At 36.6% G+C, this 24,681-nt stretch overlaps 1 protein-coding gene across 7 annotated transcripts in view; it reads left to right on the top strand.

The window, feature by feature from the left end:
* RABGAP1L (RAB GTPase activating protein 1 like) overlaps window positions 1-24,681 on the top strand; it is a 268,294-nt gene that overhangs the window by 137,772 nt on the left and 105,841 nt on the right. For 6 of the 7 annotated variants that reach the window (XR_007507040.1, XM_049808538.1, XM_049808535.1 and 3 more), the window contains 3 exons: window positions 10,024-10,137; window positions 19,853-19,927; window positions 23,448-23,573. Coding sequence is in view for 6 of the 7 variants with exons in the window: in XM_049808538.1 (XP_049664495.1) it covers window positions 10,024-10,137; window positions 19,853-19,927; window positions 23,448-23,573 (315 nt within the window). In the remaining variant the exon portion in view is untranslated. The remainder of the gene's footprint in view (window positions 1-10,023; window positions 10,138-19,852; window positions 19,928-23,447; window positions 23,574-24,681) is intronic. The other variant, XM_049808539.1, reaches the window with a different exon arrangement.

Below are 24,681 nucleotides of genomic sequence, written 5' to 3' on the forward strand. Positions count from 1 at the left end.
CTTTGTGCTGCATTCCTTCTCCTTGTAACTGGGAGAATATTTGAGGAAAGGGTTAAGGCAGATCTGTAGTCTGCCCATATCAGCATCTCTAAATTGCTTATGTCTACAATTTATCTTGAAGCAAATTCCAGAGCTGCATTCGCAGTGCGTGTCACCTGTAGTGGCAGTGGTGGTTGCTCAGCAGAGGCCTGGATGACTGCAGTTTTAGCAGCTGTTTTCAATGTCTCATACACTCTGAAGGATCCAGTGAGGAAATGTGCATCAAGTGTTGTCCAAATTGTAGATGAGTAGAACTTTTTTTCATAAATTTATTTAAAAACCAGCAACAAAATAGAATAAAACATTATGGGCAACGAGATACTAGCCTTATCTAACTTTTCCTTTTAGTACAATGTTGTGGCGTCTCCATAATTATTTCTATGTTAGGTATGAAAGTGCTTTGACACACATTAGTGCTTATTTGTGGATAGTGCCACTCTAGATTTACCAGTGAAGGACTTGATGCTCAGAAATAATACACACTATTCAGTATATCCACAATTGAGGCAGGCATGAAAACCATATGCTTGTACTCCTGTCCTTTTCCCTAACCGTCTGGCTAGCCTTCATCTCCTGCAATGCACTGTTTCCTGAGGCTGGAGTAAAGACTTTAAGATCTTGTAAAAAAGTTATTTTGATCTTATGTGCTCCCAAAGAGCCTCAGTCTTTGTCCTATAGTCTGATGTCAATGCTGAGTGATACAAAGAGCTGTCAAGTCAACAAAACCACCAGATTTTGGATTTTTTATATAAAGAATAGAGACGATTACTCTATAATGGGCTTGTTGATCTTAGTCATTCTGGAAGATGAGTGGTTCAAAGAAGTATGTATTTCCAAATACCGGGGTGCCTTCACAGTAAAGAAAATGTAAAGGTGGTGTTGTCATAGCAAGTATTAAAATGAAAGCATTCAGGATATCAAATGATTGCTTGAATTTTGTACCTGTCGTCAGAGAGCAGATCTGGGAGGTAACCAAGTTGGTGTTTTTTCCCTATTGTACACATTACTGCTGACCATAGGTCTTGCTGAAGTGTTTCTGTCTGGATTATTGGAAGAACTCCACTGTTTAAGAAAATGAGGAGCAGGCGTTTCCTTCTTGAAGAAATAGTCTGCGTACTTCAACAACTACAAACTTAAGAAGCTTTTTAAAATCAATGTACTGGCAAATCTTTATCTGCATAGTGCTACAAGGCATTTCCTGCTTGTTAAAAATTGGCGTCACTGAACCAGATAAACTTACCTGATATTGCAGCATTTTCTCTTTGTATTAACATTTTGCCAGCAGCAGGCGATACAGATGCTAAAGGTTAGAGTGTGCTAGAGGCCCTACGTAGCTATGAAGTTTGTTATAATTCTTTCTTCGACCTGAAGTCACTTGTCTTGCAAAGGAGAAGTTAAGCAACTTGGGAAAGCAACACTTTCTTTAAAATCTTAAATGGACCAGTTACATTGATCATGTCATCTTTTGATTGCCAAATGTAGGTTTAATTTCAGAATTCATAAAAACGTGTTGAAAGAAACACTGACTAGACAGACTTCTACTTGGTCAGTGATGCTGCAGGAAACTAATCTTCTAAGACCTAGGTTTTTAGAAAAGCTTGCTTTTAAAAGATTTATTTTTTAAGCAGTAGCTGTATTTTTCTTTTTTCACGCTTCTTGTAGTGAAGATTTCTAGGCGCTTGTTTAAAATTCAAGTAAGTTTTGTATCACCATCAATTAAGGTAGTTAAATAGGAGTCAAGGATTCAAATATGCCACCTTTTCCATTTTCTGTAAACAGTTTCACATGAGTTTTCCACAGCCATCTGATATTGGTGCAGTTAAGTATTGTTTGTTAGAAGCAGGCCTTACCTTTCCAGTTGCTTCTGGAAATTACCCAATGAGTTGGTGGCAGAGTCAAGAAATATTTGAATTTCAAACTACAGATTAATCACAAGAACATTTTTTCCAACCTTTACAAAAGCAGTTGTGTCTCTAACAGAGGAGACATAATCAGAAACCTAATCTAAAAATTAGCAAATCAGAAGGAACTTGGGCAAAATTAACTTGTTACATGGATCAGTCTGTGGGTTACCTTTTTACTTGTCTGTTAATGAGATAGTGCCTATACACATTTCAGAGAAAAAAAGGTGAAATGATGATGAGTGAACTGGATAACATGTCTTTTACTTGGTCTAATATATCTTCATGTCCTCTGGAGAGGCCAATCTTCCTAACTAATAGCTATTAAAAACAAGAGCAAACCTAAGACAAAATCCAGTGCTTAAAAAATTCTCTCCAACCTTTAAAAAAAGAACACTGGATATTATATCTGCTAAAGATCATGTGACCCAAATAAAGCCCCAAACATAATAAAATGGAAGTTGAAACACTGTGATACCTACAAACAGTTGTGCGTGGCCCTTCATGCCAACTAGACATCATAAGGGAAAAAAAAGCCCAAACCCCGTCAGCTAGTGTACAGAGTGCCATATCTTTTGTGGGAGATCAAGGAGCTTTCAATATAAGTGTTTAAGAGTGTCTCTGAATTCATAGTGTACCATGCCAATGGCAAAAAAATTGAGCTTGGTGCATTCAAAAGTTGATCTCTTTCCCAGTAGCACAAGCAGTAATTTTCTTTGGACATCTTTCAGAAAGGATATGGCAGAGTAAGGAGAATAAATTATGTATCAGTAGCATATAAGAAAGGGATGGTGTACAGAATAGGAGAGGGAGAAGGAGAACAAAACATGAAGATAGTAAAGGTCATGGATATTTTTTGTTTTTCAGAACAAGAGAGTATATGCAGAATTGATCATTTTGTGTCTGATCTAGTTTTGCTGTGATTTTTTTACAGAAAAATGTCATCTCATCTGTTGCTCAACCCTGTCAAATTCTGAGCTGTTTCTGTCTTACCTCTGTGACTGCTACAATATTACTTTCTTTTTTACAGCTACATACAGATTAATATTTACATAGGTCTCTTTATTATTCTAGTACTACCTTTTTTTTCTGTGCAGGCTTTAAGAATCTTGAAGTTGTCATTCTCCATGGTCCAAGTTTACCCTGTCCAGCATCTTGTAGCTGAAAACTGTCAGCACCAGGTTCTGGGAGAGTTAAAAGCCTCGTACTGGGCAGTTGGTCAGTGTGTCTTCATCAGGGCTTCTCCTCCCAAGTGGTTTTAAGATTGACTTAAGTGTTGAAAGAAATACAACAGCAGCCTTTCAAAATGAGCATCATTCCCCATTTCCTTAGCACTCACGTGGGTGATCATATAAATAATAGAACAGTTCATAACAAGCTTTTCGCCAATCCAGTCCCAGTGGTACTCCATCTAAAGGTATTAGGGTCCCAGCCCACAAGCATTTTAACAATTGGAGAATTGGCTATTTAGACGTGATTGGTAATTTTGCATTCCTAGTATAAAAAGGAGCACACTGTAGATGCTTTTCTGAGGATCCTGTCTTGGGAATTCTCAAAATTTGAGGCATGAGCAGCTGCCCACTACCTTGTCAAACACAGCTTGAGAAGAACGGGAGATAATTTGACAAAAGAAGATGTCTACTTCCTTGGGCAGAGCTATATAAGTAATCCAAAATATTATGCTGATTAGAGAAGAGAGCCTTTGATACTAAATTTAGGTCCAGGCTTGACCTGTCAGAAGACCAAGACTGCTCAGATTTGAACTATTGATTTGGCCCCATGTCCAGTAGGACTGTTGTTTCTTTCTGCTTGTAGAAAGCAGTTGTGCCCAAGCAGCAATAAATGCAGCTGATACTGAACCAGAATTTGCAAAGTTCAGCTGACCACTGAACTAACCTAAACATTGTGTTCACTTTAAATATCTTGATATGTAACTGTTAAAAAAAAAAAGTCTCTAAAGACTAATAGCCTGCTTTTTTTTCTCAGTTTCTGTTTCTCTGTTAATTAGTACTCTTTGAGTATTATATGCTTTCAGCTCAATAAAAACTGATGGTGATTGAAAGAAAATCTATTTATAGAAAAGAACTGAACTAAAAGGTATGTATTACAAAAATGCTACAGAAGAACTGAGCATAAGCCAAACATCTTCTATTCGATATTTTTAAAAGGAAGAGCTATTGATTTTTTTTCCAAATACTGATTGGTAGGGAACCAGGGATTTTCTTGGATCACACATTCTACTTGGAGGGTTATGATATGTATGGAAAATGATGAGATGAAGGAGGTTGATGACGTGTGTATATATTCTTGCACAACATGATGTCAGGTTTCACTGAAAGTATGAGTTTGGGTAGACGTCATTAATAACAAGGGGCAAAGCTACATGACAGTTACGCAGATAATTTCAAACCCATACTGATTGACCTCATCTATGTTGTGTATTTTGTATTTGCTGCCTATTTGTGTTTGTGTTTTAGAGAATTTAAAGTTATTATTCACATTCCTATGTGTGCATGTGTGGAAATGCACAGGACCACGAAGAACTTCAAGGAACAAAATAAACAATATGCAAAAAAATGTTCCTTCACCAAAATGCTTAGGGTACCGAAACAATGTCCTAATGTCTAATAATGTGCACTTGGCGAGTCAATATTTAAATTTACAGCTTTTCAGGATGAAGAGGCATGGATTTATTGAGGGTACCTCATCCCGCTATCAGCAGGTCATGTGTTTCCACATCATACATCTCTGGCTAAACAAGAGTGATGATCACCTGTGGCGGTCTGGGAGTTTTTGCTTTCTATACAACATGTAGAAAAGTTTCAGTAACTAATCCTGAAGAGACATGATACACCAAAATTCCAGGGCATGGTAATTTTAGATGTTGAAAGCCCATTTTGAAGTTTTTTGGTATCAGTTTCAGCTGGGATAGAGTTAACTGTCTTCCTGGTAGCTGGTACGGTGCTGTGTTTTGAGTTCAGTATGTGAAGAATGGTGATAACACTGATGTTTTCAGTTGTTGCTCAGTAGTGTTTAGACTAAAGTCAAGGATTTTTCAGCTTCTCATGCCCAGCCAGCGAGAAAGCTGGAGGGGCACAAGAAGTTGGCACAGGACACAGCCGGGGCACCTGACCCAAACTGGCCAACGGTGTATTCCATACCATGGGATGTCACATCCAGTATAGGAACCAGGAAGGGGGGGGGGCGGGGAATCGCTGCTCGGGGACTGGCGGGGTGTCGGTCGGCGGGTGGTGAGCAATTGCCCTGCGCATCATTTGTACCTTCCAATCCTTTTATTACTACTGTTGTCATTTTATTAGTGTTATCATTATCATTATTAGTTTCTTCTTTTCTGTTCTATTAAACTGTTCTTATCTCAACCCGTAGGTTTTGCCTCTTTTTCCCAATTTTCTCCCCCATCCCACTGGCTGGGGAGGGAGCAAGTGAGCGGCTGCGTGGTGTTTAGTTGCTGGCTGGGGTTAAACCACGACATTTGGTTTGTGGGGGTTTTTTTTGTTTTTCCTTCCTTTTCTTACTTTTCTTGGTACTCTGGACACAACCTCACTATTTTTAGCTAGTGAAGAGATAAAGCACGAGTGGGACAATATGATGCAGAATCAGCTGATTGAACCTCACCAGAGATGCAGACCTTTTAAATAGGTCCAATCAAGTGAACTTGTAGTGAGTCTCCAGCACACACAAATCATATTGTTTTCGTGTGTGAACATATGTGATAAAACCAAACTTGATGGATATAAGCCCTTGGAAGTTACGTACAATATGAGAACTGCCTACTCCTATGCATAATGATATATTCTTGATCACATGTATTTCTGTGGTTTTGGCTTGTCTTCTTCCTGGGATCTCTGCCTTGTGTACAGAAGGAATAGTGCTTATCTAATGAGCAACTTTTTTTTCTTATTATTTTTTCTTTTTTTTTCTTTCTCTCCCCCCCCCCCCCAGTATTTTTCTTTCTGTAACCCTGTGCCTTCCTGTATATCATTCAGATCAGGATTTGAGGATGAAGTTACTATTTTCCTCTTTGGCATTTCTGTAGGACTCATCACTACAGTATTTCAGTGCTTCAGATATTAATTGATTTTTGTAACACCTACTGAGATGGGGAATTATTATTAACCAGGGAAATGGAACACAGGGAGATTGAGGTCAGAAGTACTGCTCAGTTTGAATGCCAGGTGTGAGACACATGTGACCCCTGGTTTATTATTTTTTTAGTATTCCTATAAAACTCTTCAATTCCTTTAATTGCAGCTGTAAGTAATTCTGCATTTCTCTATATTGAGTCAACCACTGTAATACAGGCAGCTGTATAGTAAGGAAAACTCAGATCACCACTCGTGGGATTTTTTGCATAAGTGATGTGCCTGGTTTACATAAGTAATTTTGGGTGGAAGTGGGGAAAAGATCTGAGTCTTAACACAGCATTGAGATGTTACGCCCCAAGAGATTTTTCTTTCTTAATACATTCTTCTGGCTTATACCACACGTATCCTCCAGTTCTTTCAACAAAGGAAGCAAGGCTCTACCTACAGTAGTCTCTTCTACTCCCTAACCGTACTTCATCATCAGAATAGGTACACTCATGGTGACAACTGAGTAGAGGTCCTTTTTGGAGTGTGCGTGAAATGTTCTTAATTAAAAAATAATTTCTGATTGACATGCATAAAGATGACCCTGTATTTCTTAATTTTGAGTGCCTATGTACCTTAATTTTCTTTTAAATTTATTTAATATAAACAGTTTTCTGTTCTGTTCTGTATTTCTATGTCAGTCTGCCTTCTGGCATCAAATGTCCACATTCAGCAGCATCTTAATAGTTTAAAATGGCAGCAATGTCAAGGAGTCAGTATTCCAATACAGTTGCTTCACAGTTGTAGAAGTTTAGCTTTTTTAAAAGTGAGACGCCTCAAAGTAGATAGCTTGTTCAGTAGGATGTCAGCTGTCATATAGTTGACATATGAAGATAATTCTTTTCCTCAGTAGAATATTGTTTCTCTGAGTTGGCAGCACAGAAATTATGATTAGAAGTGAGAAAGATCATTAGAACTCTGAATGCTTTGATAGCCATCTCACCTTAGCTTTTTTTCGTAATAAATTAACTAATCATGACTTTCAGAAGAATAAAACCTAAATTTGGATAACTGTAAGCTCATTGGCTGTGGTAGTCCTGAGAGCAGCACTATCAACAAACTCTTATCTGGAAAAAGGTAGAAACTTAACCAAAATATTTTTTATGTATTTTAAGAAGTAGTTCTACACTGATCTTCACCCTATACTATTTTCTTGTTTATCTTAGATTATGGGTTTGTTATATTTCAGGTGGATGTTGTCTTTTGAGAAGGAGTAATTCTCCTACCTTTCAGCTTAAATTTTATTTTGGGTCCATTTAATTTTTTCTTCTAGTTTTTTAGAAACATCTGTTGTTAATAATGCTGAATGAAGACTCTGCTTCAGGCTCCTTTTAACTCAGTAAATGCAAATTTGCATTTGGGCCTTTACACAAATATTTTTTGGCCCTACCTCAGACATCTACCTTGTCAACTTCTATGTGCTCAATTATATGTTGGCCTCAGTTCAAGAAAACATAGAAATACAGGGAAGTCAAACACAATCTGCCTGCCTGACAGAAAAGCCATGTATGTGCTGGATGTCATGGCCTTCCTGTAACTTTCTTTAAAATGCCTGGATCTTTTCAAATTTTTGCTGGAGATTTAATGTAACAGATTTTTATAATGGACTCGGTAACTGTGCTGTACCGGTAGATCTTAAACACTATTTAAGGCATTTCCTCACAATGTAACTGAAATGTCAGATCAATCTGGGAGGAAGACTGCAGTTATTTGGCCCTTCTTTGTTTGAAAGCTATGTAAATTAAAATATTCATTAAAGAAGTCTAATTAGAGAACTGCTTATTATTAATTTTTTATTCTTATTTGGTGTTTCGTTGCATGTGTTTTAGATTGTGGTTAGTTTTGGTTGCTAATAGTTGCATGATGCATAGATGTCCTAAAAATCATGATGATAACCTGGTGAAAGCATAAAAGTGAGTTTATTTTCTCCAGCAGTACCAGTTAGCATAATACAAACATCACCTTTCTTTGTAAGATTTCCTTTTCTTAACACGTAATAGTATGCCTGGTATATTAAAAAATACAGATCGTGTTATTGTCTGGTACTAAAAATGTCATTGTCAAGCAAAGAGAAAGTGACAGTTGAGATGACTGAAAATTAGGACATCGTAAATGGATAGATTAATGATAGCAAAGATTCAGGAAGCCCATGAACTTTAGGGAGAGATTTGAGAGAGCAGAAAGAGGAAGACTTCTATGTGCAAAAACTGGAAGATTGTGCCAAGTGCACAGAGGGATGGGGAAGAAAGATGAAACCATAGTATAGCGCAAAGGGTGGAGAGAATCAAAGGAAATGAGAACACAGATGAGAATAGAAGATATCTAGATTTTTAAAAAACCCCACAACTTTTTTTTTCTTCTTACTTATCTGTGATACTCAGTTGAGTGCTGTTAGGAAACATATTACAGTGACATTTATGCTCATTGCAACTATAGCTATTTTCTTAGCTGCCATTGAAGTGAATGGAGAAGTACAAGGATGGGTTTTCATCTCTAGGGTAGCCTGATCCAGCCCACGGTGATGTCTTCATGTGTATGGGTTATGGATGGGCCCAAAAGGAAAGGGTAGTTGGGAATTGCAGTGAACTTCTGGTTAAGCCCCCACAGGCAACTGTATTCCTATGTGGCATTGGCTCACTATAGAGGCTTTATGGGATTAGGAAACCACCTAAATTCGGGAGATTACCTGGTTGGTGACTCCGGCAGGTGTAAAGAAGTTTTTTTATGGAGAGTCCTGGATTACAAACTGCAGTCTGAGGGTTTAGAAGCTTTTCTGTAACAGAGATAATTTGTTTTCAAGGTAGAAGTATTTATAAAGGATTTATTTTCTAAATCACAGGTGAGGATTCTTTTGGTTTTTCCTTTAGGATTACAAAGGTAATAGAGAAAAGCACCATTTGATATTTACGAACCTAAAGGTACTATCTCACACTGAGGGTAACTGGAACCTGAAGATAATTGATTAACTGTTGTACTTCCAGCTCTGACATTTTGATGCCGCTTCCTCATACACACAGTGGTATTTCTCAGGTCTGATTGCAATGATTTCCATCTTTTTTATAAAAATGCAGCATCATAAGCAATTGGTTCTTTATCTACAGAGCTAGGTGTGTCTAGGGAACAACTCGGTTGCCTAAACATGGGCATTTGGTGTCATTGTAGCTGTCTTCGGATATGCAGATTGTCCACATGGAGCTTGCAGAGCTGATGCAGCACTTAACAGCAGACTTGTATCCTTCTGCAGTAGCAACTGCTTACCAGGCAAGATTGTCTTCAAGCTTCTAAAATGGCATCTGACACCACTGTTAAGGCACCTGAACTTATCCTTAGTTGCTAGTCAAAGTAAAAATGTAGTTGAATTGGAGGTGGTAGCAGGGAAAGATATGGGATTTATCTGATAGTATAACATTTTCTGGTGGTACTTCTGGGTTTGTTCTTTTAAAGACCACTTAATGGTAAACTTTGAACATTTCTAAGTAACAGTTACAATTTGTAATTAACACTGTTTGTATGGTAGATGATATACATTTAAAAATAATACCTCTGAGCTTGCAAGAGAGAGACAGTCTAATTTTCTGGTTGTGGTTTTTTTTTTTTTTTTTTTACTTCCAAAGAAATACAGTGAGCATATGTTCTGTGGTAAAAATGCACATACAATTAAATAACTAGTAATTCCCTATGAGTTTTAAAGTTGAACTGTAAGCCTGAAGGACAGAAAACATGCCACGTTGCTCTTGTTAAACTGTCAAGTTATTACTGCATATGAGACTAGAGGATTTTCAATTTCTTCTCAAAGCATTTTTGGAGGATGAGTCAGTAAAGCAGTTATCTAATGTATCCACGTTGACTGCACATTGAATTTTATATTCTGTTGTGTTTAATTACACTGTTACCGGGCTAATACATCAGGATTTTTCTCTCTTATTTTACAGGATTCTGCTCAAGAAAGTGTCATTACACGAGATATTCATCGTACTTTTCCAGCACATGATTATTTCAAAGATACAGAAGGAGACGGTCAGGAATCTCTATACAAAATCTGTAAGGTACAGTCAGTACTCTGAATTTTAAAGTGTGTTCCATATTTTGCTATGACTGTATTTTGCCCTGATAACCCTGTTCTGATCCAAGTCACTAATCAATAAGATTTTAAAGCTTTATTTAGATGGCGTGTGGAGAGTGTAGTGTTTATGCAGCACTGCATAGACTGAAGTACTTTTTATAACCTTGCATTTTATATCTCCTAAGATGTGTATGAGAAGAGCGAGGCTCAAGCTAGTTTTACTCATGGGCAGTTTGGTATCAGAGGTCCACTTCAGTAGAAGCATGGTAAAGTGGAACTTTTTTTGCTCTGCTGGTAGAGAGGTCTGCAGAGGAATAGAAACCCTCAGAGCAAGCTCTGCTATGAAGTTAAGCAAGAATGTCTCTAGATAAATGTCTAGAGAACAAGTTAGCTGACCTTTCCACAAGCAATGTGTGTGCATAGCTTTTCACTTGTAGCTCTCGGATCACCTCTAATTTTTCCAATCAACTTAATTTTTTCCAATTTGCACATGGGGAGGTTGAGGTACTAAATGAACAGATTTGTCCAGCTTGTACAGACAGACTTTGTTGCTCATGAGAGATCCAGAAGGTAGAATATTGCAGCTAGACAGCTAGTTCTCTGGCTGTCAGTTGCAGATTTTATTGTGTTTCTGGCAGTCAGTTTTCATTTTACATTTTTTTCTACATGTAGAATAAATGATTGCCTTCAACAAAGCCATTTCCACTTCCCTTCCTTTTCCTTGTTACTCTGTTTCCACCTTCAGCTGATTAATAGACAGAAATGATGGAGTTGTCATAACAAGCAGAACAGAGTGTCCTGCCTTTGGGGTATAATGATACATATTCCTGTTCTCCAGATAAATTCTATGGTGATAGAGACTCCTATTCAAACAATAATTTGGATGACTCTTAAATATAGCTGCTTAGGCTACGTATATTGAAGTTCACTGTCATGAGTAATTCACATTAAAAAAAGAAGTAAAAAATAAAGGAGCCAAGAGAACTTTGAACCAATTACATTGATTTCTCATTAATCTTGGAGGGCTCTAGAGGGCTACAGGAAAACAGTTCCTGTGCCAGTCTTTGAAAAGAGTAACTAGGACAATGCAGGTAATTGTGGGCTTGTCAGTTTGATATCAGTTAAGTGAAAAATGATGGAATAGCATTCACCTTATCGAGAATTAAATGTGAGAAGTATACTATAATGAATGCCTATGAGTTTACTGAAAATAGATCTTGGCAAGCTAATAAAAAAAAAAACAAAACAGGTTTCATTGGTGAAGGTAATTTTACCCAAATTCTGTAGATCATGTAGTCTGCCATGCAAAAAATATATAAATGCTGGACAAGTTAGAACACGAACAAGACACATTAAAGAATTAAAAACTGGCTAGCTAGCAGGTTACTAAACATCAGCACTGAATAAATGTATTTCAGACAAGGCGTCATGAAGATCACTTGTTCATTCGATGCAAGATCACTTGTTCATTTGGTGTACTCTGGTTAGTCACCTAAAAGAAAACAGAAAAATCATTTCTGATAAAGCTGTCTTGATGACACAGAGAAAAAGGGAATGGTAAATAATGAGGTGTTAAAGGATGTATACATAGATGTATCTTGTGTAGGAATAGAATCACTTGAGTAACTCAGTATTTTACAGCTGCAGCTGCTGCTTTTATTACTGTGTCCAGAATTAAAGATGACTACTTCTACATTGGAAAGAATCTGTAGAAGTTCCATGAGGATGATGAAAGGATTTGGGAACATACTTTGGAAAGAAAAACTCTTTTTCATGAATGAGTATCTCAGTCTATTTTGTTTAATAAAGAGAAGATAAAGGAGTGAATCTGTCTGAACTAGAAGCAACTTAGAGGAATTATCTGTCTAGCAGGCAGCTTCACAGAGGCAGAGATCTCGGATCTTCCTGGGTTTTCTGTACTAAAAGTGAAGAATTCTACTCATCTTCCAAAGCTGGGAGCCTTCCCTGCTCTCAGGGCCTCTACTGCTCTTGCAGAGAGAAAGTTGCTGCAGATGTTGGTCCTCTTTTCTTGAAGGATCTGGATTAGAGGCCTGTCAGTGTGTACATCAAGTTGAGGACTGCTTTTCCTGTGAAGCATTTTGTATTTATCTACAGTTGAATGCCCTCTGCCACTTTGCCACTTTCTCTTGATATGAACATGTTCTGTGTAGCATCTTTACAGTCAGCTTTTAATTTACTGCTCCAAACAACTTTGTCTCATCAGCAGTCTTTGTTACTGTGCTTTTTTTTGTGTTCTGTATGATTTGTGAATATTTTCAACAGCATTATCCCTAGCGTGTCTTTCTGTAAGGTTCTGTGCGTGACCTCACCTTCATTCTGTAGATGAGAACTGACTGTTTATTCCTACCTTTTGCTTTTTATCCTTTAATCAATTATTTGAGTGCATAAGAGGACCTTCTATGGCAGCTTAGTTCCCTAAAAAGCCTTTGGGAAGGGAGCTTGTTGAAGGTTTTCTAAAAATCCTAGTAGACTCTATTGACTGCCTCGTTCTTTTATGTGCTCATTGGTTCAGAGAAGGATTTGGGAAGCATTGCTTCCTGGTAGAACAGCCACATCCAATTTCAACATTGAATTATTCATAAGTTTACTGATTTTTATTCTTGACAGTTTCTATCTACTTGTCAGTATTGAGATCAGACATAACTGCTATGTAGATCTCTAGGCAGCAACTTTTCCTTCATCCTTGCACTGTTTTCTTAAACAGCTATGGCTGTGTTCTACAGATAACCTGTCTATGGCTGGGTCTGACTGGACCTTGAGTTTATGATTGATGTGGTGAGTTTTAGAGAAAGATTTTTAAAAGCTAATTAATTTGGTTATGAACTTGCCATTCCATTGGAAAAAAAATTAATAATCTGCGTTGGAAGTAATATTGTGACTGCTTTGTATTGCAAGAATAACTTTTAACAGAGGTGCTGTGCACTCATGCCCTTCTAACATGAAAGCAAGATATTTGAAGAATGGGATTATTGAATAAGGCTGGAAAGGTCTATCCTCAAGTGGGAGGGTAAAAAGCTGAAGAGCATTTTCTTCATTCCCCACTGAAATGAGAGATGATGTGAGCTGTCAGATAAAAAGGAAAACCATTAAAAGCTCACTGCCTCATTTTAACGGGTCTGTCAGTTTTAGTTCCGTCTCTTAATCTCTTCTTCAGAACAGTAGGAAATCGGGAAAGATGGAAACTTTTTCAGTTGGAGAACATTTATGTGACAAAGTATCTAAAAATAAACTTTAAGGCTGACAATGGTGATAAGGAATGAAAAGAGTTCCAGATTTTAGATAGGAGATTGCACTTGAGGACGTGGCATAAGCTAGATTTGCACAGAGCAAACATCTTTGGGAAAATAGTTCTGTTTCTTGCACACTTTCTCTTTAAATACTATATGAATTCTAGCTCTATTTAAAGAGCTCATTCTCTGTGTTACAATGCATTGCAGAATAGTACTCTTGACCTACTTCCATGCATGCATATGTAGTTAACAGCTTAATGCTCCAGGGAATCAAAGCACTTGGCAGAAACAGTCCTCTCAACTGTTTGGAGTGTATGCGGTGCAGAATTTAACGCAAGATGTGTTTTGTCTAATTTTCTGATTAAAGTAACTCCTATTCGACAAACAACCACTGTGACTTTAATAGGAGAAAGGGAGTATGTTGCAGGGAAATCAGTCAGGTTAGATAGGTGAGTGTTCTTACTGGGCAAACTGGAAAAATAGACACAACTTTTTGCTGTTTTGCTGAAAATTGTTGAATTACTTTTCAGAGATTCAAAGTTGGTGTTAGTGTTTTCCAGTAAACAAAGGCATTATGGAAGGATATGAATCATTTGTATCATGACATATTTTGTTACTAAATACTTATCTCCTTGGCTGATCAAATTTGTTGGTTTTTTCCTAATCCCAGTCATACTTGCCTGAAGGTTTTATGCACAGGATCAGTGTGATAGCTGGTTTAGTGTGAAATGAAACACTCCATTTTAGTTGTCATTCCAATGTCTGTCTGTCTGTTGGTACCCACATTAGTAGAGGAAATAATTAACTTTTTTTAGCAAAGCTGATACTGAGTGGGTTCCAATATATTTTTTTTTTGGCTTTCATTTCTGTATAATTGAAATGTGAAAATGTCTTTGAGTTGCTCTTCTGTGACCAGTAGCTTCTATGCCATGATATGCTGTGAATGATGGATTACTCTTTGGCTCATCCTTCAGCATGGCAGAACGGCTGCTTAGTGCTGTCCTGTAAGCTGATTGTCTAACTTTCATCCTTCTTTTACATTTTCATTTCCATTTCATTGCAGCATCTTTTTTCATATGATCACCTCTTCTCAGCATGCACATATTCTTCCACATTTTTCAATTTATAGTATCTCCTCAAATTTACAAACAGGAAGTTTCAGTATTTGTCCACTTTGGTTTGATCGTTTTTTAGAGAGAGCCGATCTCTTTCTTTCCTATAGGAGTCTATTGGCCAATTTTAGAATAAACATAGGAGCATAAACAGAATCAATTAAGAGTTATTTTTCGTCTATTTTTAGTTGTTTGTTTTCTTTTCTCCTGGGTTGAAGAACAATTTTAGTAAATATTGTTGTCTTGTTTCATGCAAAGGATTTTTAATGTTATCTTGTCTTCTTCCATTTACATATTAATAAGGTTCCTTCTCTGTGCATCTGTGCTCAGCAAGGAAGCAGTGGTACTGTTCTTGTATATGGGGTTTCTGCTGAGGCTGTACTAGTAAAAAGGTCAGGATTGTGAATCTTGAGTGCTGGAAAGAGAGTGAAGGCTTTAGTATGTCTGGAGGCCTGCATGAAAAAATGTGAGGATTTCTTCATTCTCTTGGGCCTTATAGCTCTGGAGGAGGCATATTGCATAATATATACGTCCTTCTCCGTGATACTCAATAAACAAGTAACTGATTTCTAAAGATACAGTTTTCAGTTAACACAGAAATTCCTTGTATAATGTGATACATCCTAAATGCTGCATTTATAGGAATATTACTACTTTCAAACTGTTAGCCTTATAATCAATTTAGGTATGGAGTTTTAAATTATAGTATCACTAAAACTATTCAGCGACCAAGCATGTAATAAAGTACCCTGTTGTGTGAGAAGTCTGCATCAAAGTATGGATGTTTTCTTGAGACAGTTGGTTTTTCAGACACCATGTAAGACTTTAAACTCTACTAAAATGGACTTCAGCACAGAGCTATGTCTGTATCAGACATCGAGTAGATTCCCTAGATCATTTCTGTCATTTTGGTAGCAACACAAAGGTAAGTAATGAGAGCAAATCAGGCTTGTAATTCTCCCCCCAAAAACTTGCATTCAATTCCTGTTACATTTTCCTTTTTCCTGGGACACAGGTGCTGGATATCTTCTATGGCTGTTAACATGCATTGTGCCAGTGTGCCTGTCGCTTTTTCAGAGAAGTGAGTGTTTCCTCTGCCAGGAAACATTATTACTGACAGGAGAGATACTGTTATTGCAGATGAGAGATGGAGATCTGTAGAGCCTCTGCTCATACCTTTCCCACTGCATTGCCCTGAAGTGTGCGTGTGGGAGTGAAAGCTCTGAAAATGTAAGGCCTTTGTATGAGGCAGGCACTAGAGAAATATTTTTCATGAGCTCTCTTTAGTTTCTAATGTAATTGTAATGTTTTGTTTCTAATGTAATTGAGTTACTATGGTAAAGGCAAATTGGCAATGTGATTGTAAACTTGTATTTGCTAGTTAGTGTTTTGCATTTTGTTGTTTTAAGTACATTTGAACCTTCAGCAACTATAAGCAATCATTTTCATGCTTATGAGGATGCAAAATGGTGAAAAATGTTTCATTCTAGAATTTGAGAAGTACTTCGTTCACTTTCCCAACATGCAGGCAGTTCCCTATCATTGACTTTATTTGAGGAGACTCCGTTGCTTCCAAAGTATTACTTTCTAATGATGTACTAATAACTGCATAGTAGTTTTTCTCTTCAGAAGACAGATAACTATTAAAAAGATGTTTTCATTCTGTGAGATCTTCATTTAGTTAAAATGAATGAAAGTAGGCTTCAAGTCAGAATCTTCATTAAGTCCCATTTATGAGACAGAGAATATTTAAAATCTCAGTTAACTAGAGTATTGTGATTGGAGATTCCCCAACAGCTTAAGAAAATAATAACTTAAAAAGATGGCAACATTGTCGCAGGTTGTCATGGGAAAAATCCCATTCTCTTGAAATTACAAAGTTACAAAGACTGCAACGGCAGTAGAGAATTTGGGATTTTGCTTTGTTTTCATATTTCATGTGGAAAGACAAAGTTAATGCTCCTCAGTCCCTTAAAAAGACAAATCTTAAATAATTAATCTTAGATCTTTTGTTAATAATACAATATTATAGTGGTATCTGTAGGCAGCATCCTTATTTTTGAGGCTGTTTTGGTTAATTACGTTATATTTCAGCAGTATCAAGTCCCATAGGTTACTTAAAACTAAAAAAGTATAATTAGAAATGTAATATGCATATAGCTTCAAAAATCTCTTTGCTTTGGGCAAATACAATGAAATCATGTAGATTTTAGAGACTTCATTAAAAAATAAATCTTTAGTTGCTGGCATTATAATGCTTTGACTTAACAGCAGAATCTTTCTCAGTTTGATCTAATTCTCATGCAGAACCGAAGTTAGTATGTACGTATCTGATAACAGCTGCTTGTGAAGATCAGATTTTGGGGAAGGACCTAGCTGAAATGCATTGCAAAAAGCAAGCAGATCAAGCAGTTAATATTTTTTTTTCATAGTTGTTGGTTGCTTCAAAGATTTGTTAATGATGACATCCTTTTACTGACTGGGGCCCTCAGACATTTTTCTCTTATATATCCTATATATATATATATGTGTGCAACAATTAATTTGAAATATTTTTTTTAAACCAAATTATCCAGTACTTATTGATTTGTAGTTCTGTGGATCACCGATTTTTACAAATGCTTCAAATTTGTCATCTATTCTTCTGATTTAATCAGCCAGCTAGTGGATTACCAGTTTACTTCCCCCCATCCCCCCCCCCAGGCTTTTTGGGTGAATACTGTCTGTTCTTAATAAATTTTTAGTATTTTTATTCCTTTTCATTTATCATCTCTTCTGATACTCACTTGGAGACAGATCCTTCAACACATCCCATTAGAAATGGTTCCAGCAGGATGACAACCCCTGTGATTCTTCTGTAATAAAACAAACACAAGGAAAGTTCATGTGGATTTTCTGCTATAGTTTAAATACAACTTTTCTACCTTGATCATGTATTTTCCAAGTAGAGGCTTTGCCTTCCTGCTCTGGATGTGTTTGAAATGGATTTATTGCTAGTTTTAATGTGTTTAGGAAGTTGATGATGAGAGTATTCTTGGTCTTCCTTCATATTTTTATGTTTAACATGCAGAGTGAGGATTTTTTTGCACCCTCCCCATTTTGCCTCTTTTGCCATCATTTCAACTTTTTTCACAATCTCAGAAGGAGTATCTTTATTTCTGATAACTTTCTTTACTTTTTAATCTGTGTCAGTTTTGGAGGCAGTTTGTTCCAGTGTGTTGGTTTCTCAATAGTTATTTTAAAACTTGTTTGGATTAATTTATTGCTGTTTTCAGCAAATTACTAGCTATTCTGCTAATAATGCTTCTCACAACAGAGAATCCCCACGCATTCATAATTTGCTATTAATTTTTCAGCTTGTTTTTTTTTTTTCAAGTAAAAGTGTTGTTATGTACTATGAAGAAATCATAAATCAAATTTATTATTTGTAATTCTGCAAATCTGTTTGTAAGCAGACCTGGCCTTTCAAAAGCAGAAATAATACAGCTTTTAGGAATATTACAGAAATAAAATATTAGGCATTCATAAACTGATAGATTTGGGGAACAAATAGACAAAGACTCATGATGATTAACCTGTGGATGGTTCTAATTAGTCTTATGTAATATTAATTTAAGTGTTGAAAGTAATTTCTGTTAATTCAGTGCTTAGTAGCTAAAGAGTCATTTTAAATTAATGTTTTCCAGGAGAGCATCCTTTTTTTCCAATTCAAAGTTTTGTATCTGCTATTGTATACTTACAGAGTTATTTTTTATATTCTACTTTTCTGGCTAGACCTGGTTTAAACTAGTAAGCAGTCTGTAACGGTTCATTAAATTTTTTTCAATAATTTGTATGACTAGTCTTCTTGTATTTGCTTGACCACTGAAACGGAGCAATGGACTGGGATTATTTTCAATCAGATTCTAACTAATCCCATCTAACATACTTGGAAACAATGGTAAACTATAGACAAATGGCTAAGAGCTGTAAGTCACAGTTCAGTTTATCACAAAGCTACAAATGTATTAGGAAATGTATGGATGAGTTGTTTATAAACAGTGACCTTGAAAGGAATACTCAGGTTATATTCTTTACAGAAATCTTCTCTTCTGGAATCATTACAGAATTCCTTATACATATTTCTTTCTTAGTTTTTGCCCATCAGAATGAAAAAGGAAAGGTGGTTTAAGGACTTTAAATATGTTTTGGCCTCCTTTTCAACATTTCTGGCAGAAATTATTTGCAATGATGATAATACCGTTGGCTGGAAAGGAGTCACATCTGTTTTTGAGTCACAATTCTTCTTACCTTTTGAAGAGGCAGCTTAGCCAACTTTAAAATATTGTACGATAGATCCAGGTGGGTTTGGTTCCCCAGCATACCTGACATCGTTTATTCACAGTCTCACTGTGCTTCCTTTCAGTGAATTTGCAATCTTGATGTCATTCAAGACTTAAAAAAAGAAGATAAGCATGGTGTTCCAGTTTGAAACATTCTCATCTGTAAACAGTCTAGGTGGCAGTTTGGGGGGCAAAGTGGATTTTCTGATTCATGTGGCTTGTTCCTCCCCGTAACTCTGACCTTGTGCTTTTGTTTTCCCTGGCTGTAACCTTAGTACCTTACTTATTCTCTGAGGATGTCTCTCTCTCAGATGTCAGTCCTGCTGCTGCTTATACTTTCTCAAGTTTCTTCAAATTCTTAACATCCTCTGACATCTCTTTAGAAACAGTATCTGTCTTGGAAAAGTAAGAGGGAAAGAAAGGTTGGTTATTTTAGTTTTGTTTTTTTAAGAGTAAGAAAAAAGTAGTATGTCAGTTATACCATATGAAAACGAGTCTCGTTCATTCTTCAGCATAACAAGGACATGGAAAAACTGTTTCTGATTAAATTTTCAAGCTACAGTAGTTCTCAGAGGTATTCTAACAACCAACCTCAGGCTCTGTACTTTCATGATGTCAGAACTTGTTTTTCCAAAAACAAACAAGCACTCTTCCCACAACACAAACTACCCTGGTTTTTATATCATATTTGTTAAGTCATTGAAGTTATATCATTACTGACCTCAGCGGAATTATCCTTGATTTAGGTGAAGGGAAATTGCATCCAACTTTTTTCATGCCGTTGGAAAAATAAAAATAAAAACTCACAAATATTACATCTATGGAAGATTGAGGGTGACCTGAAGATGTTTTCTTAAGTGCCCTGAAAACCTGTGCAAGAATGGCTACAGTTTCAATCCCTTTATTATTTTAGCCTGCATAGTATTACATATTCTGAATAGCTCATTGATTATAACACATTTTGATAATGCCTGTGTGCATTTTAAATATATGTTGACTTTTATTTTTTCTAGGCATACTCTGTATATGATGAAGACATTGGCTATTGCCAGGGACAGTCTTTCCTTGCAGCTGTGCTTCTACTTCATGTGAGTTAATTGCAAAATGAAAGCTTTGATATTTGAAACGAAAGCAGCTTTAAAATCAGTAGTACTGTAGCATGCTATTTGACAGATATTTACTGTTGTTTATTTGTCTGTATTCATTTTCCTCTTGTTGCTTTTTGGCAAATAATGACTAACAGCTTCTAGCCTTATGAATGTAGATTTCCTTTATATAGGAGAAATCCATTAAATTGTCAAGTACCTCTGTGTCAAAATCTGAAACTGGTTTGTTACTACTAACATTTTCTTTTAATTTAGTTGTCACGTAGGTGAACTCCCTTTGTGTTTACGGGGAATTTAACTTTGGGAGATATTCTGAGAGCAGCTAACCAGAGCAAGCAGTCTCATTAATTTTCAGTGAGACTTTTTCTCCTAGGGACATTTTATAAAATCTTTTGAGTGAAAGCTGTATTTTAACCTTGATATTTTAGCCTGTGAGCAAAAACTGTACAAATTTTGATCTGTTGCTTCCTATATATACATGTGCGTGTGTATATATAGAGATAGATAGATAAATACACAATTTTTATACCTGCAAGATGCTGTAACTTTGACGTATCAGTGGAAAAGCAGCAGATTCAAGTAGTGTGGGTATCGTAAAGAATATCTGAATAAACAAGCCAAAAGCCCAACAACAACTCTTACACGGGCTCTTGCCTGCTTTTTCTGTCAGGCTTTAATTAATAAATCATTAATCATGGTTGAAATACATTTCAGATTGTGGTTTTGAGTCAGCTTTTGGTGGTATATATGTTACACACATACTTCCTAAGGCATCTGGAGCTCAAATTCAGATTAATTAAGTTGTAATTCCTAGTGAGATCTCTGACTCCTTGAAGACATAAGGAGCATGCATGATACACAGTGACAGTGTTACAGAGAAGCTTTAGATTCTTTAAGGATAAACCTGAATTAGTCACATTATTGCAATCCCACCTATACTGCAAATTAGCTTTTCTAACAGTTATTTTGCCATTAAGTTTTTACCCAAAGAAGGATTTTTAAGTTGCACTGGAAGAATAAGCCATTTTCAATACCAGAGTTGTTTAGAAATGAGTGGGTGTCACATTCTTAACATTTGACTAATACTTCAGCTCCTCTCACTTAGTTGCATGCTGTCATTACTATAGCAAATCACCTCTGGTTTTAGTGTTTCTGGAGTTAGAAGAAATTGCCCTGTACACAGGGAATACTAAATGGCAATTACATTCATTTTAATATGCCCTTTATAACATTTGCTTTCATAATAGGATATTAAACTGAAATAATCAGAGAAAGGGGGGAAGGGAAGCAGTCTCAATGAATTCATGTAAGTTGGGAGCTTCCCGGGATGTTGTCAAACTCTTGTTTTTCTCAAATTCTCCAACCAATCAGTATGCTATGAATGCTTGTAAGACCCATTCTAACTCTTGTATCTTTGCATGGATTTCTAGACCCCTTCCTTTCCCTTTTTTCTGGGACAGGATATCCTTTCTCTTCAGTGTAGATATGTTTCAGGGATGGTTGGGTAGCCTGAGCCTCCATCCTGGCTTTTTGTGATTTTGCTGTTTTGATGAAATTCCCATCAAAGATGAGCAGGTAACTTCCAATCACGGGGAGACAGTGTTGCGAACTCTAATCGTTTTACTGTAAGTCTTACAGTATTTGACTTTTTTTTTTCTTACTGTCTATGTCTCGGAGTCATTGCTATGTGAAAAACTAAAATCTAGTTTAAAAAAATGGTAAATTTCTGGCTTTTGTGATTCCAAAGAGAAGATAATAAGGAGCAAATATCTAAATGCTAAAAATCAGAATGGAAATGCCAAAAAATATATACGTTTTGCTTAAAATAAATAAAATAAGAAATGAAAACTTGATCTATGATTTTGAATTTTGGGGCTTGGTAATATTGGAGAATCTCTATCCACTGAGAGCAAGGACTCGGTGGCCTCTGCCTGTAAATGACTTTGGCTTAGTATTTACCTCTGTTCTTGCTCCCTCTCCCCGTCTCAGGGGAGGAATGATTGTCAGTGCATGTGTGTCTGAGCGTGCAAGGTAGGTGTGCTTGTGCATGAGCATCTGTCATTTTATTAGAAATAATTGTTACTTTACCAAAGAAACTGAGATTTGTGTTCATCTTATAATAAAGCAGATTCAAGCCTTTTGGTCAGGATAAAACTATTTCTTCCCTTTACCTTGTCTGCAGCTTTTATCTGCTGTCAGTAGGGATCATTCCATCCAGATAAGATTGTGACAAAGAGCTTTGAGATTCCTAAGAGCTTGTCCTCAGCAAATCTAGCCTGGACAGGTAGCTAGCAGCTGATCTGGCAGTTCTTTATGCTAACTAGTTACTTTCATTTATGATGTCTGAAAATGAAAATGAAAGTGTCTGCCCATGGCCCTGGAGACAGGCCATAATCATAGGCTGAACATAAAAGATGAAACCCTGGAGGTAAATATCAAGAGACTAAAATTCTCTTTGAAGAAAATACTGAGCTTTTAGCTATTGCTGATATTTGATAAGGGGTTGGCAAGAGGCTGAATGAGTGAATATACCAAAAGGTCAGGAGTTGTCATTCTTGATACTCAATGATTGTTTTTTGTTACAATCTGGTGTCTGCAAAAGAACTGTTGTTTTTAATATGATTGAAAACCTGATTTGGGGTCTGCAGTGACTCTGCTTGTGCCTTACTATTGTGTTACCTGAAGGTGTGGAGGGAATAGGGGAGATGTCTTATCGGTGGAGTTTTCATCATACAGGGCTTCCCACAAATCCAACATTCCGTGGGCTCAAGCCCACAAACAAAACTTTAGAGTGGCTCACATAGCTTGTCTTTTAGCACCACCTTCTAAAATTCTGTTGGGTGAGAAATTGTGGTCAAAATTAAATAGAGATTATGGAGATAGGGCTTCTTAAAAAGTCATGATGTTAATAGATGGGATCAGCCCTCCTGAGCTCACAAATAGGTTCTGAAGGCAAAATTTGTAATTTCCTTGTTCATCATGGGAAACCTGCCTTCAGAGAGTTTGATGTCCTGGGGTTTGGATGAAAGTAGATAAGCATTATTCTCACTGAGGGTTGGTTATGCCTTAGTTCTCCTAAATTTTTCCCCTTTAACCTAGTCTCTCTTAGTAGAAATCACTATCCTGAGTTGATGTCTTTTTTCTTTTCTTTTTTTTCCCCCAATTGTTCTGTAGCTGAGAGTTGTGTACTGGTTGTTCTCATATCTGTTTGGCAGAAAGAACACTAATGACAGTTGTGCTGCTGTAGAGCCGTATATTTACATGAACCTATGATATGATCCCACATTTTCTTAAAGGAGGGTCTTACAGAGCCAAATCAAGGTGTTCCTCAAGGTGAATAGTCCTGTTGAGATTTTAATTGCTTAATTCTACATTCAGAAAATTTTAATATATCCCTGGTTCTGAATTCATCATGCATAAGGTATATAAGTGTGTATTTGTGTAAGGCTTTTCCAGCCTCAGCTCAGTTTTTAAAATCATGTTTGTGTATTTTTCCAAACAGATGCCGGAGGAGCAGGCATTCTGTGTATTTGTGAAAATAATGTATGACTATGGCTTGAGGGACCTCTACAGAAATAACTTTGAAGATCTCCATTGCAAATTTTTCCAGCTGGAGAAGTTAATGCAGGTGGGGCAGGGTAACAAATTCTTCTGCTTTCATAAATGGAAATACTGGCATGAAGAACAGATTAGTGCTTTGCTTCCATAAGCTACTGGACAATAAAAACCCTCTCCTTTTAAGGTGGGGTAGAACCAAAGCAGGGAGGTTTAATATCTGGATCCAAACATTGTGAGTCAGATTTATTTCTAATTTCTTTTGTCTTGACATATATCAATCTTGCTGCTAATCTTTGTATCTATGCAGACTAGGTATCTGGTTTTTATCCTCTCTTTGTTTGCTTACTCTTACTCTTCCCTATTTCATGATGTTGCTTAGAGAGAATGTCTCTGTTCTATTAAGGCCAGAGGATCTTCTGGGTTGCCACCATCAGTGTCCTACTTTCTGTGAATTATGTTGATGGTTAAGAGGTCAGGCAAATCAGGACATCCTGATGCTTATGAAATACGAATCAAGTGTGGGTCGTTTTGTAGACTTTACTATTTGCAATATGTTGCTCTTTTTCAGATGGAATTACTTCATAGTCAGAGCAATTTAACATAAATGGCTGCAAGTTTTATACATTGTTGTGCTGACAAATAAGGAGTTACTAACAGTTCATTAAGCTTTGACCTGTGCTTCTGTTAGCTGCTGAAGTCAGTTATCATGGATGACCCTATATATCTGTGAGATACATTAAAACCAAACAAAGCTGACCACTGTTAATTTAATGATCTTTTTTTTCACATGTCAGATTGTGTGTATTTCCTACTTGGTGGAGTAGGATTGCATACTAATTAATTTGATAGTTTGGCATATGGTCTTCACAATATTTACATGAGTTAACAAAGAATTTTACTTTAACTAAATACGAATATATCATCAGTGTACAACAGGATTATCAGTGCTTATTTTGTGTTGCTTATATATGCTCCTAGTTAGAGAAATTTTCCGATGGAGTTGTGTGCTTTGTTGCTTTCAAGCTCTGCAAGGTGATCTCCTTGTTCTAGTATCCATTGGTTTCTATAGCAGAAGCATTTATAGCAAGACACAGCAAAGGAATAACTTAAAAATTTACACTATGCATGACATAGATTTCCCAACCGCTCTGCCTTTTGACTGTTGAAGATTTTGTAAT

This window comes from Accipiter gentilis, chromosome 8 (assembly GCF_929443795.1).
Source record: "Accipiter gentilis chromosome 8, bAccGen1.1, whole genome shotgun sequence".
NCBI lineage: Eukaryota > Metazoa > Chordata > Aves > Accipitriformes > Accipitridae > Astur > Astur gentilis.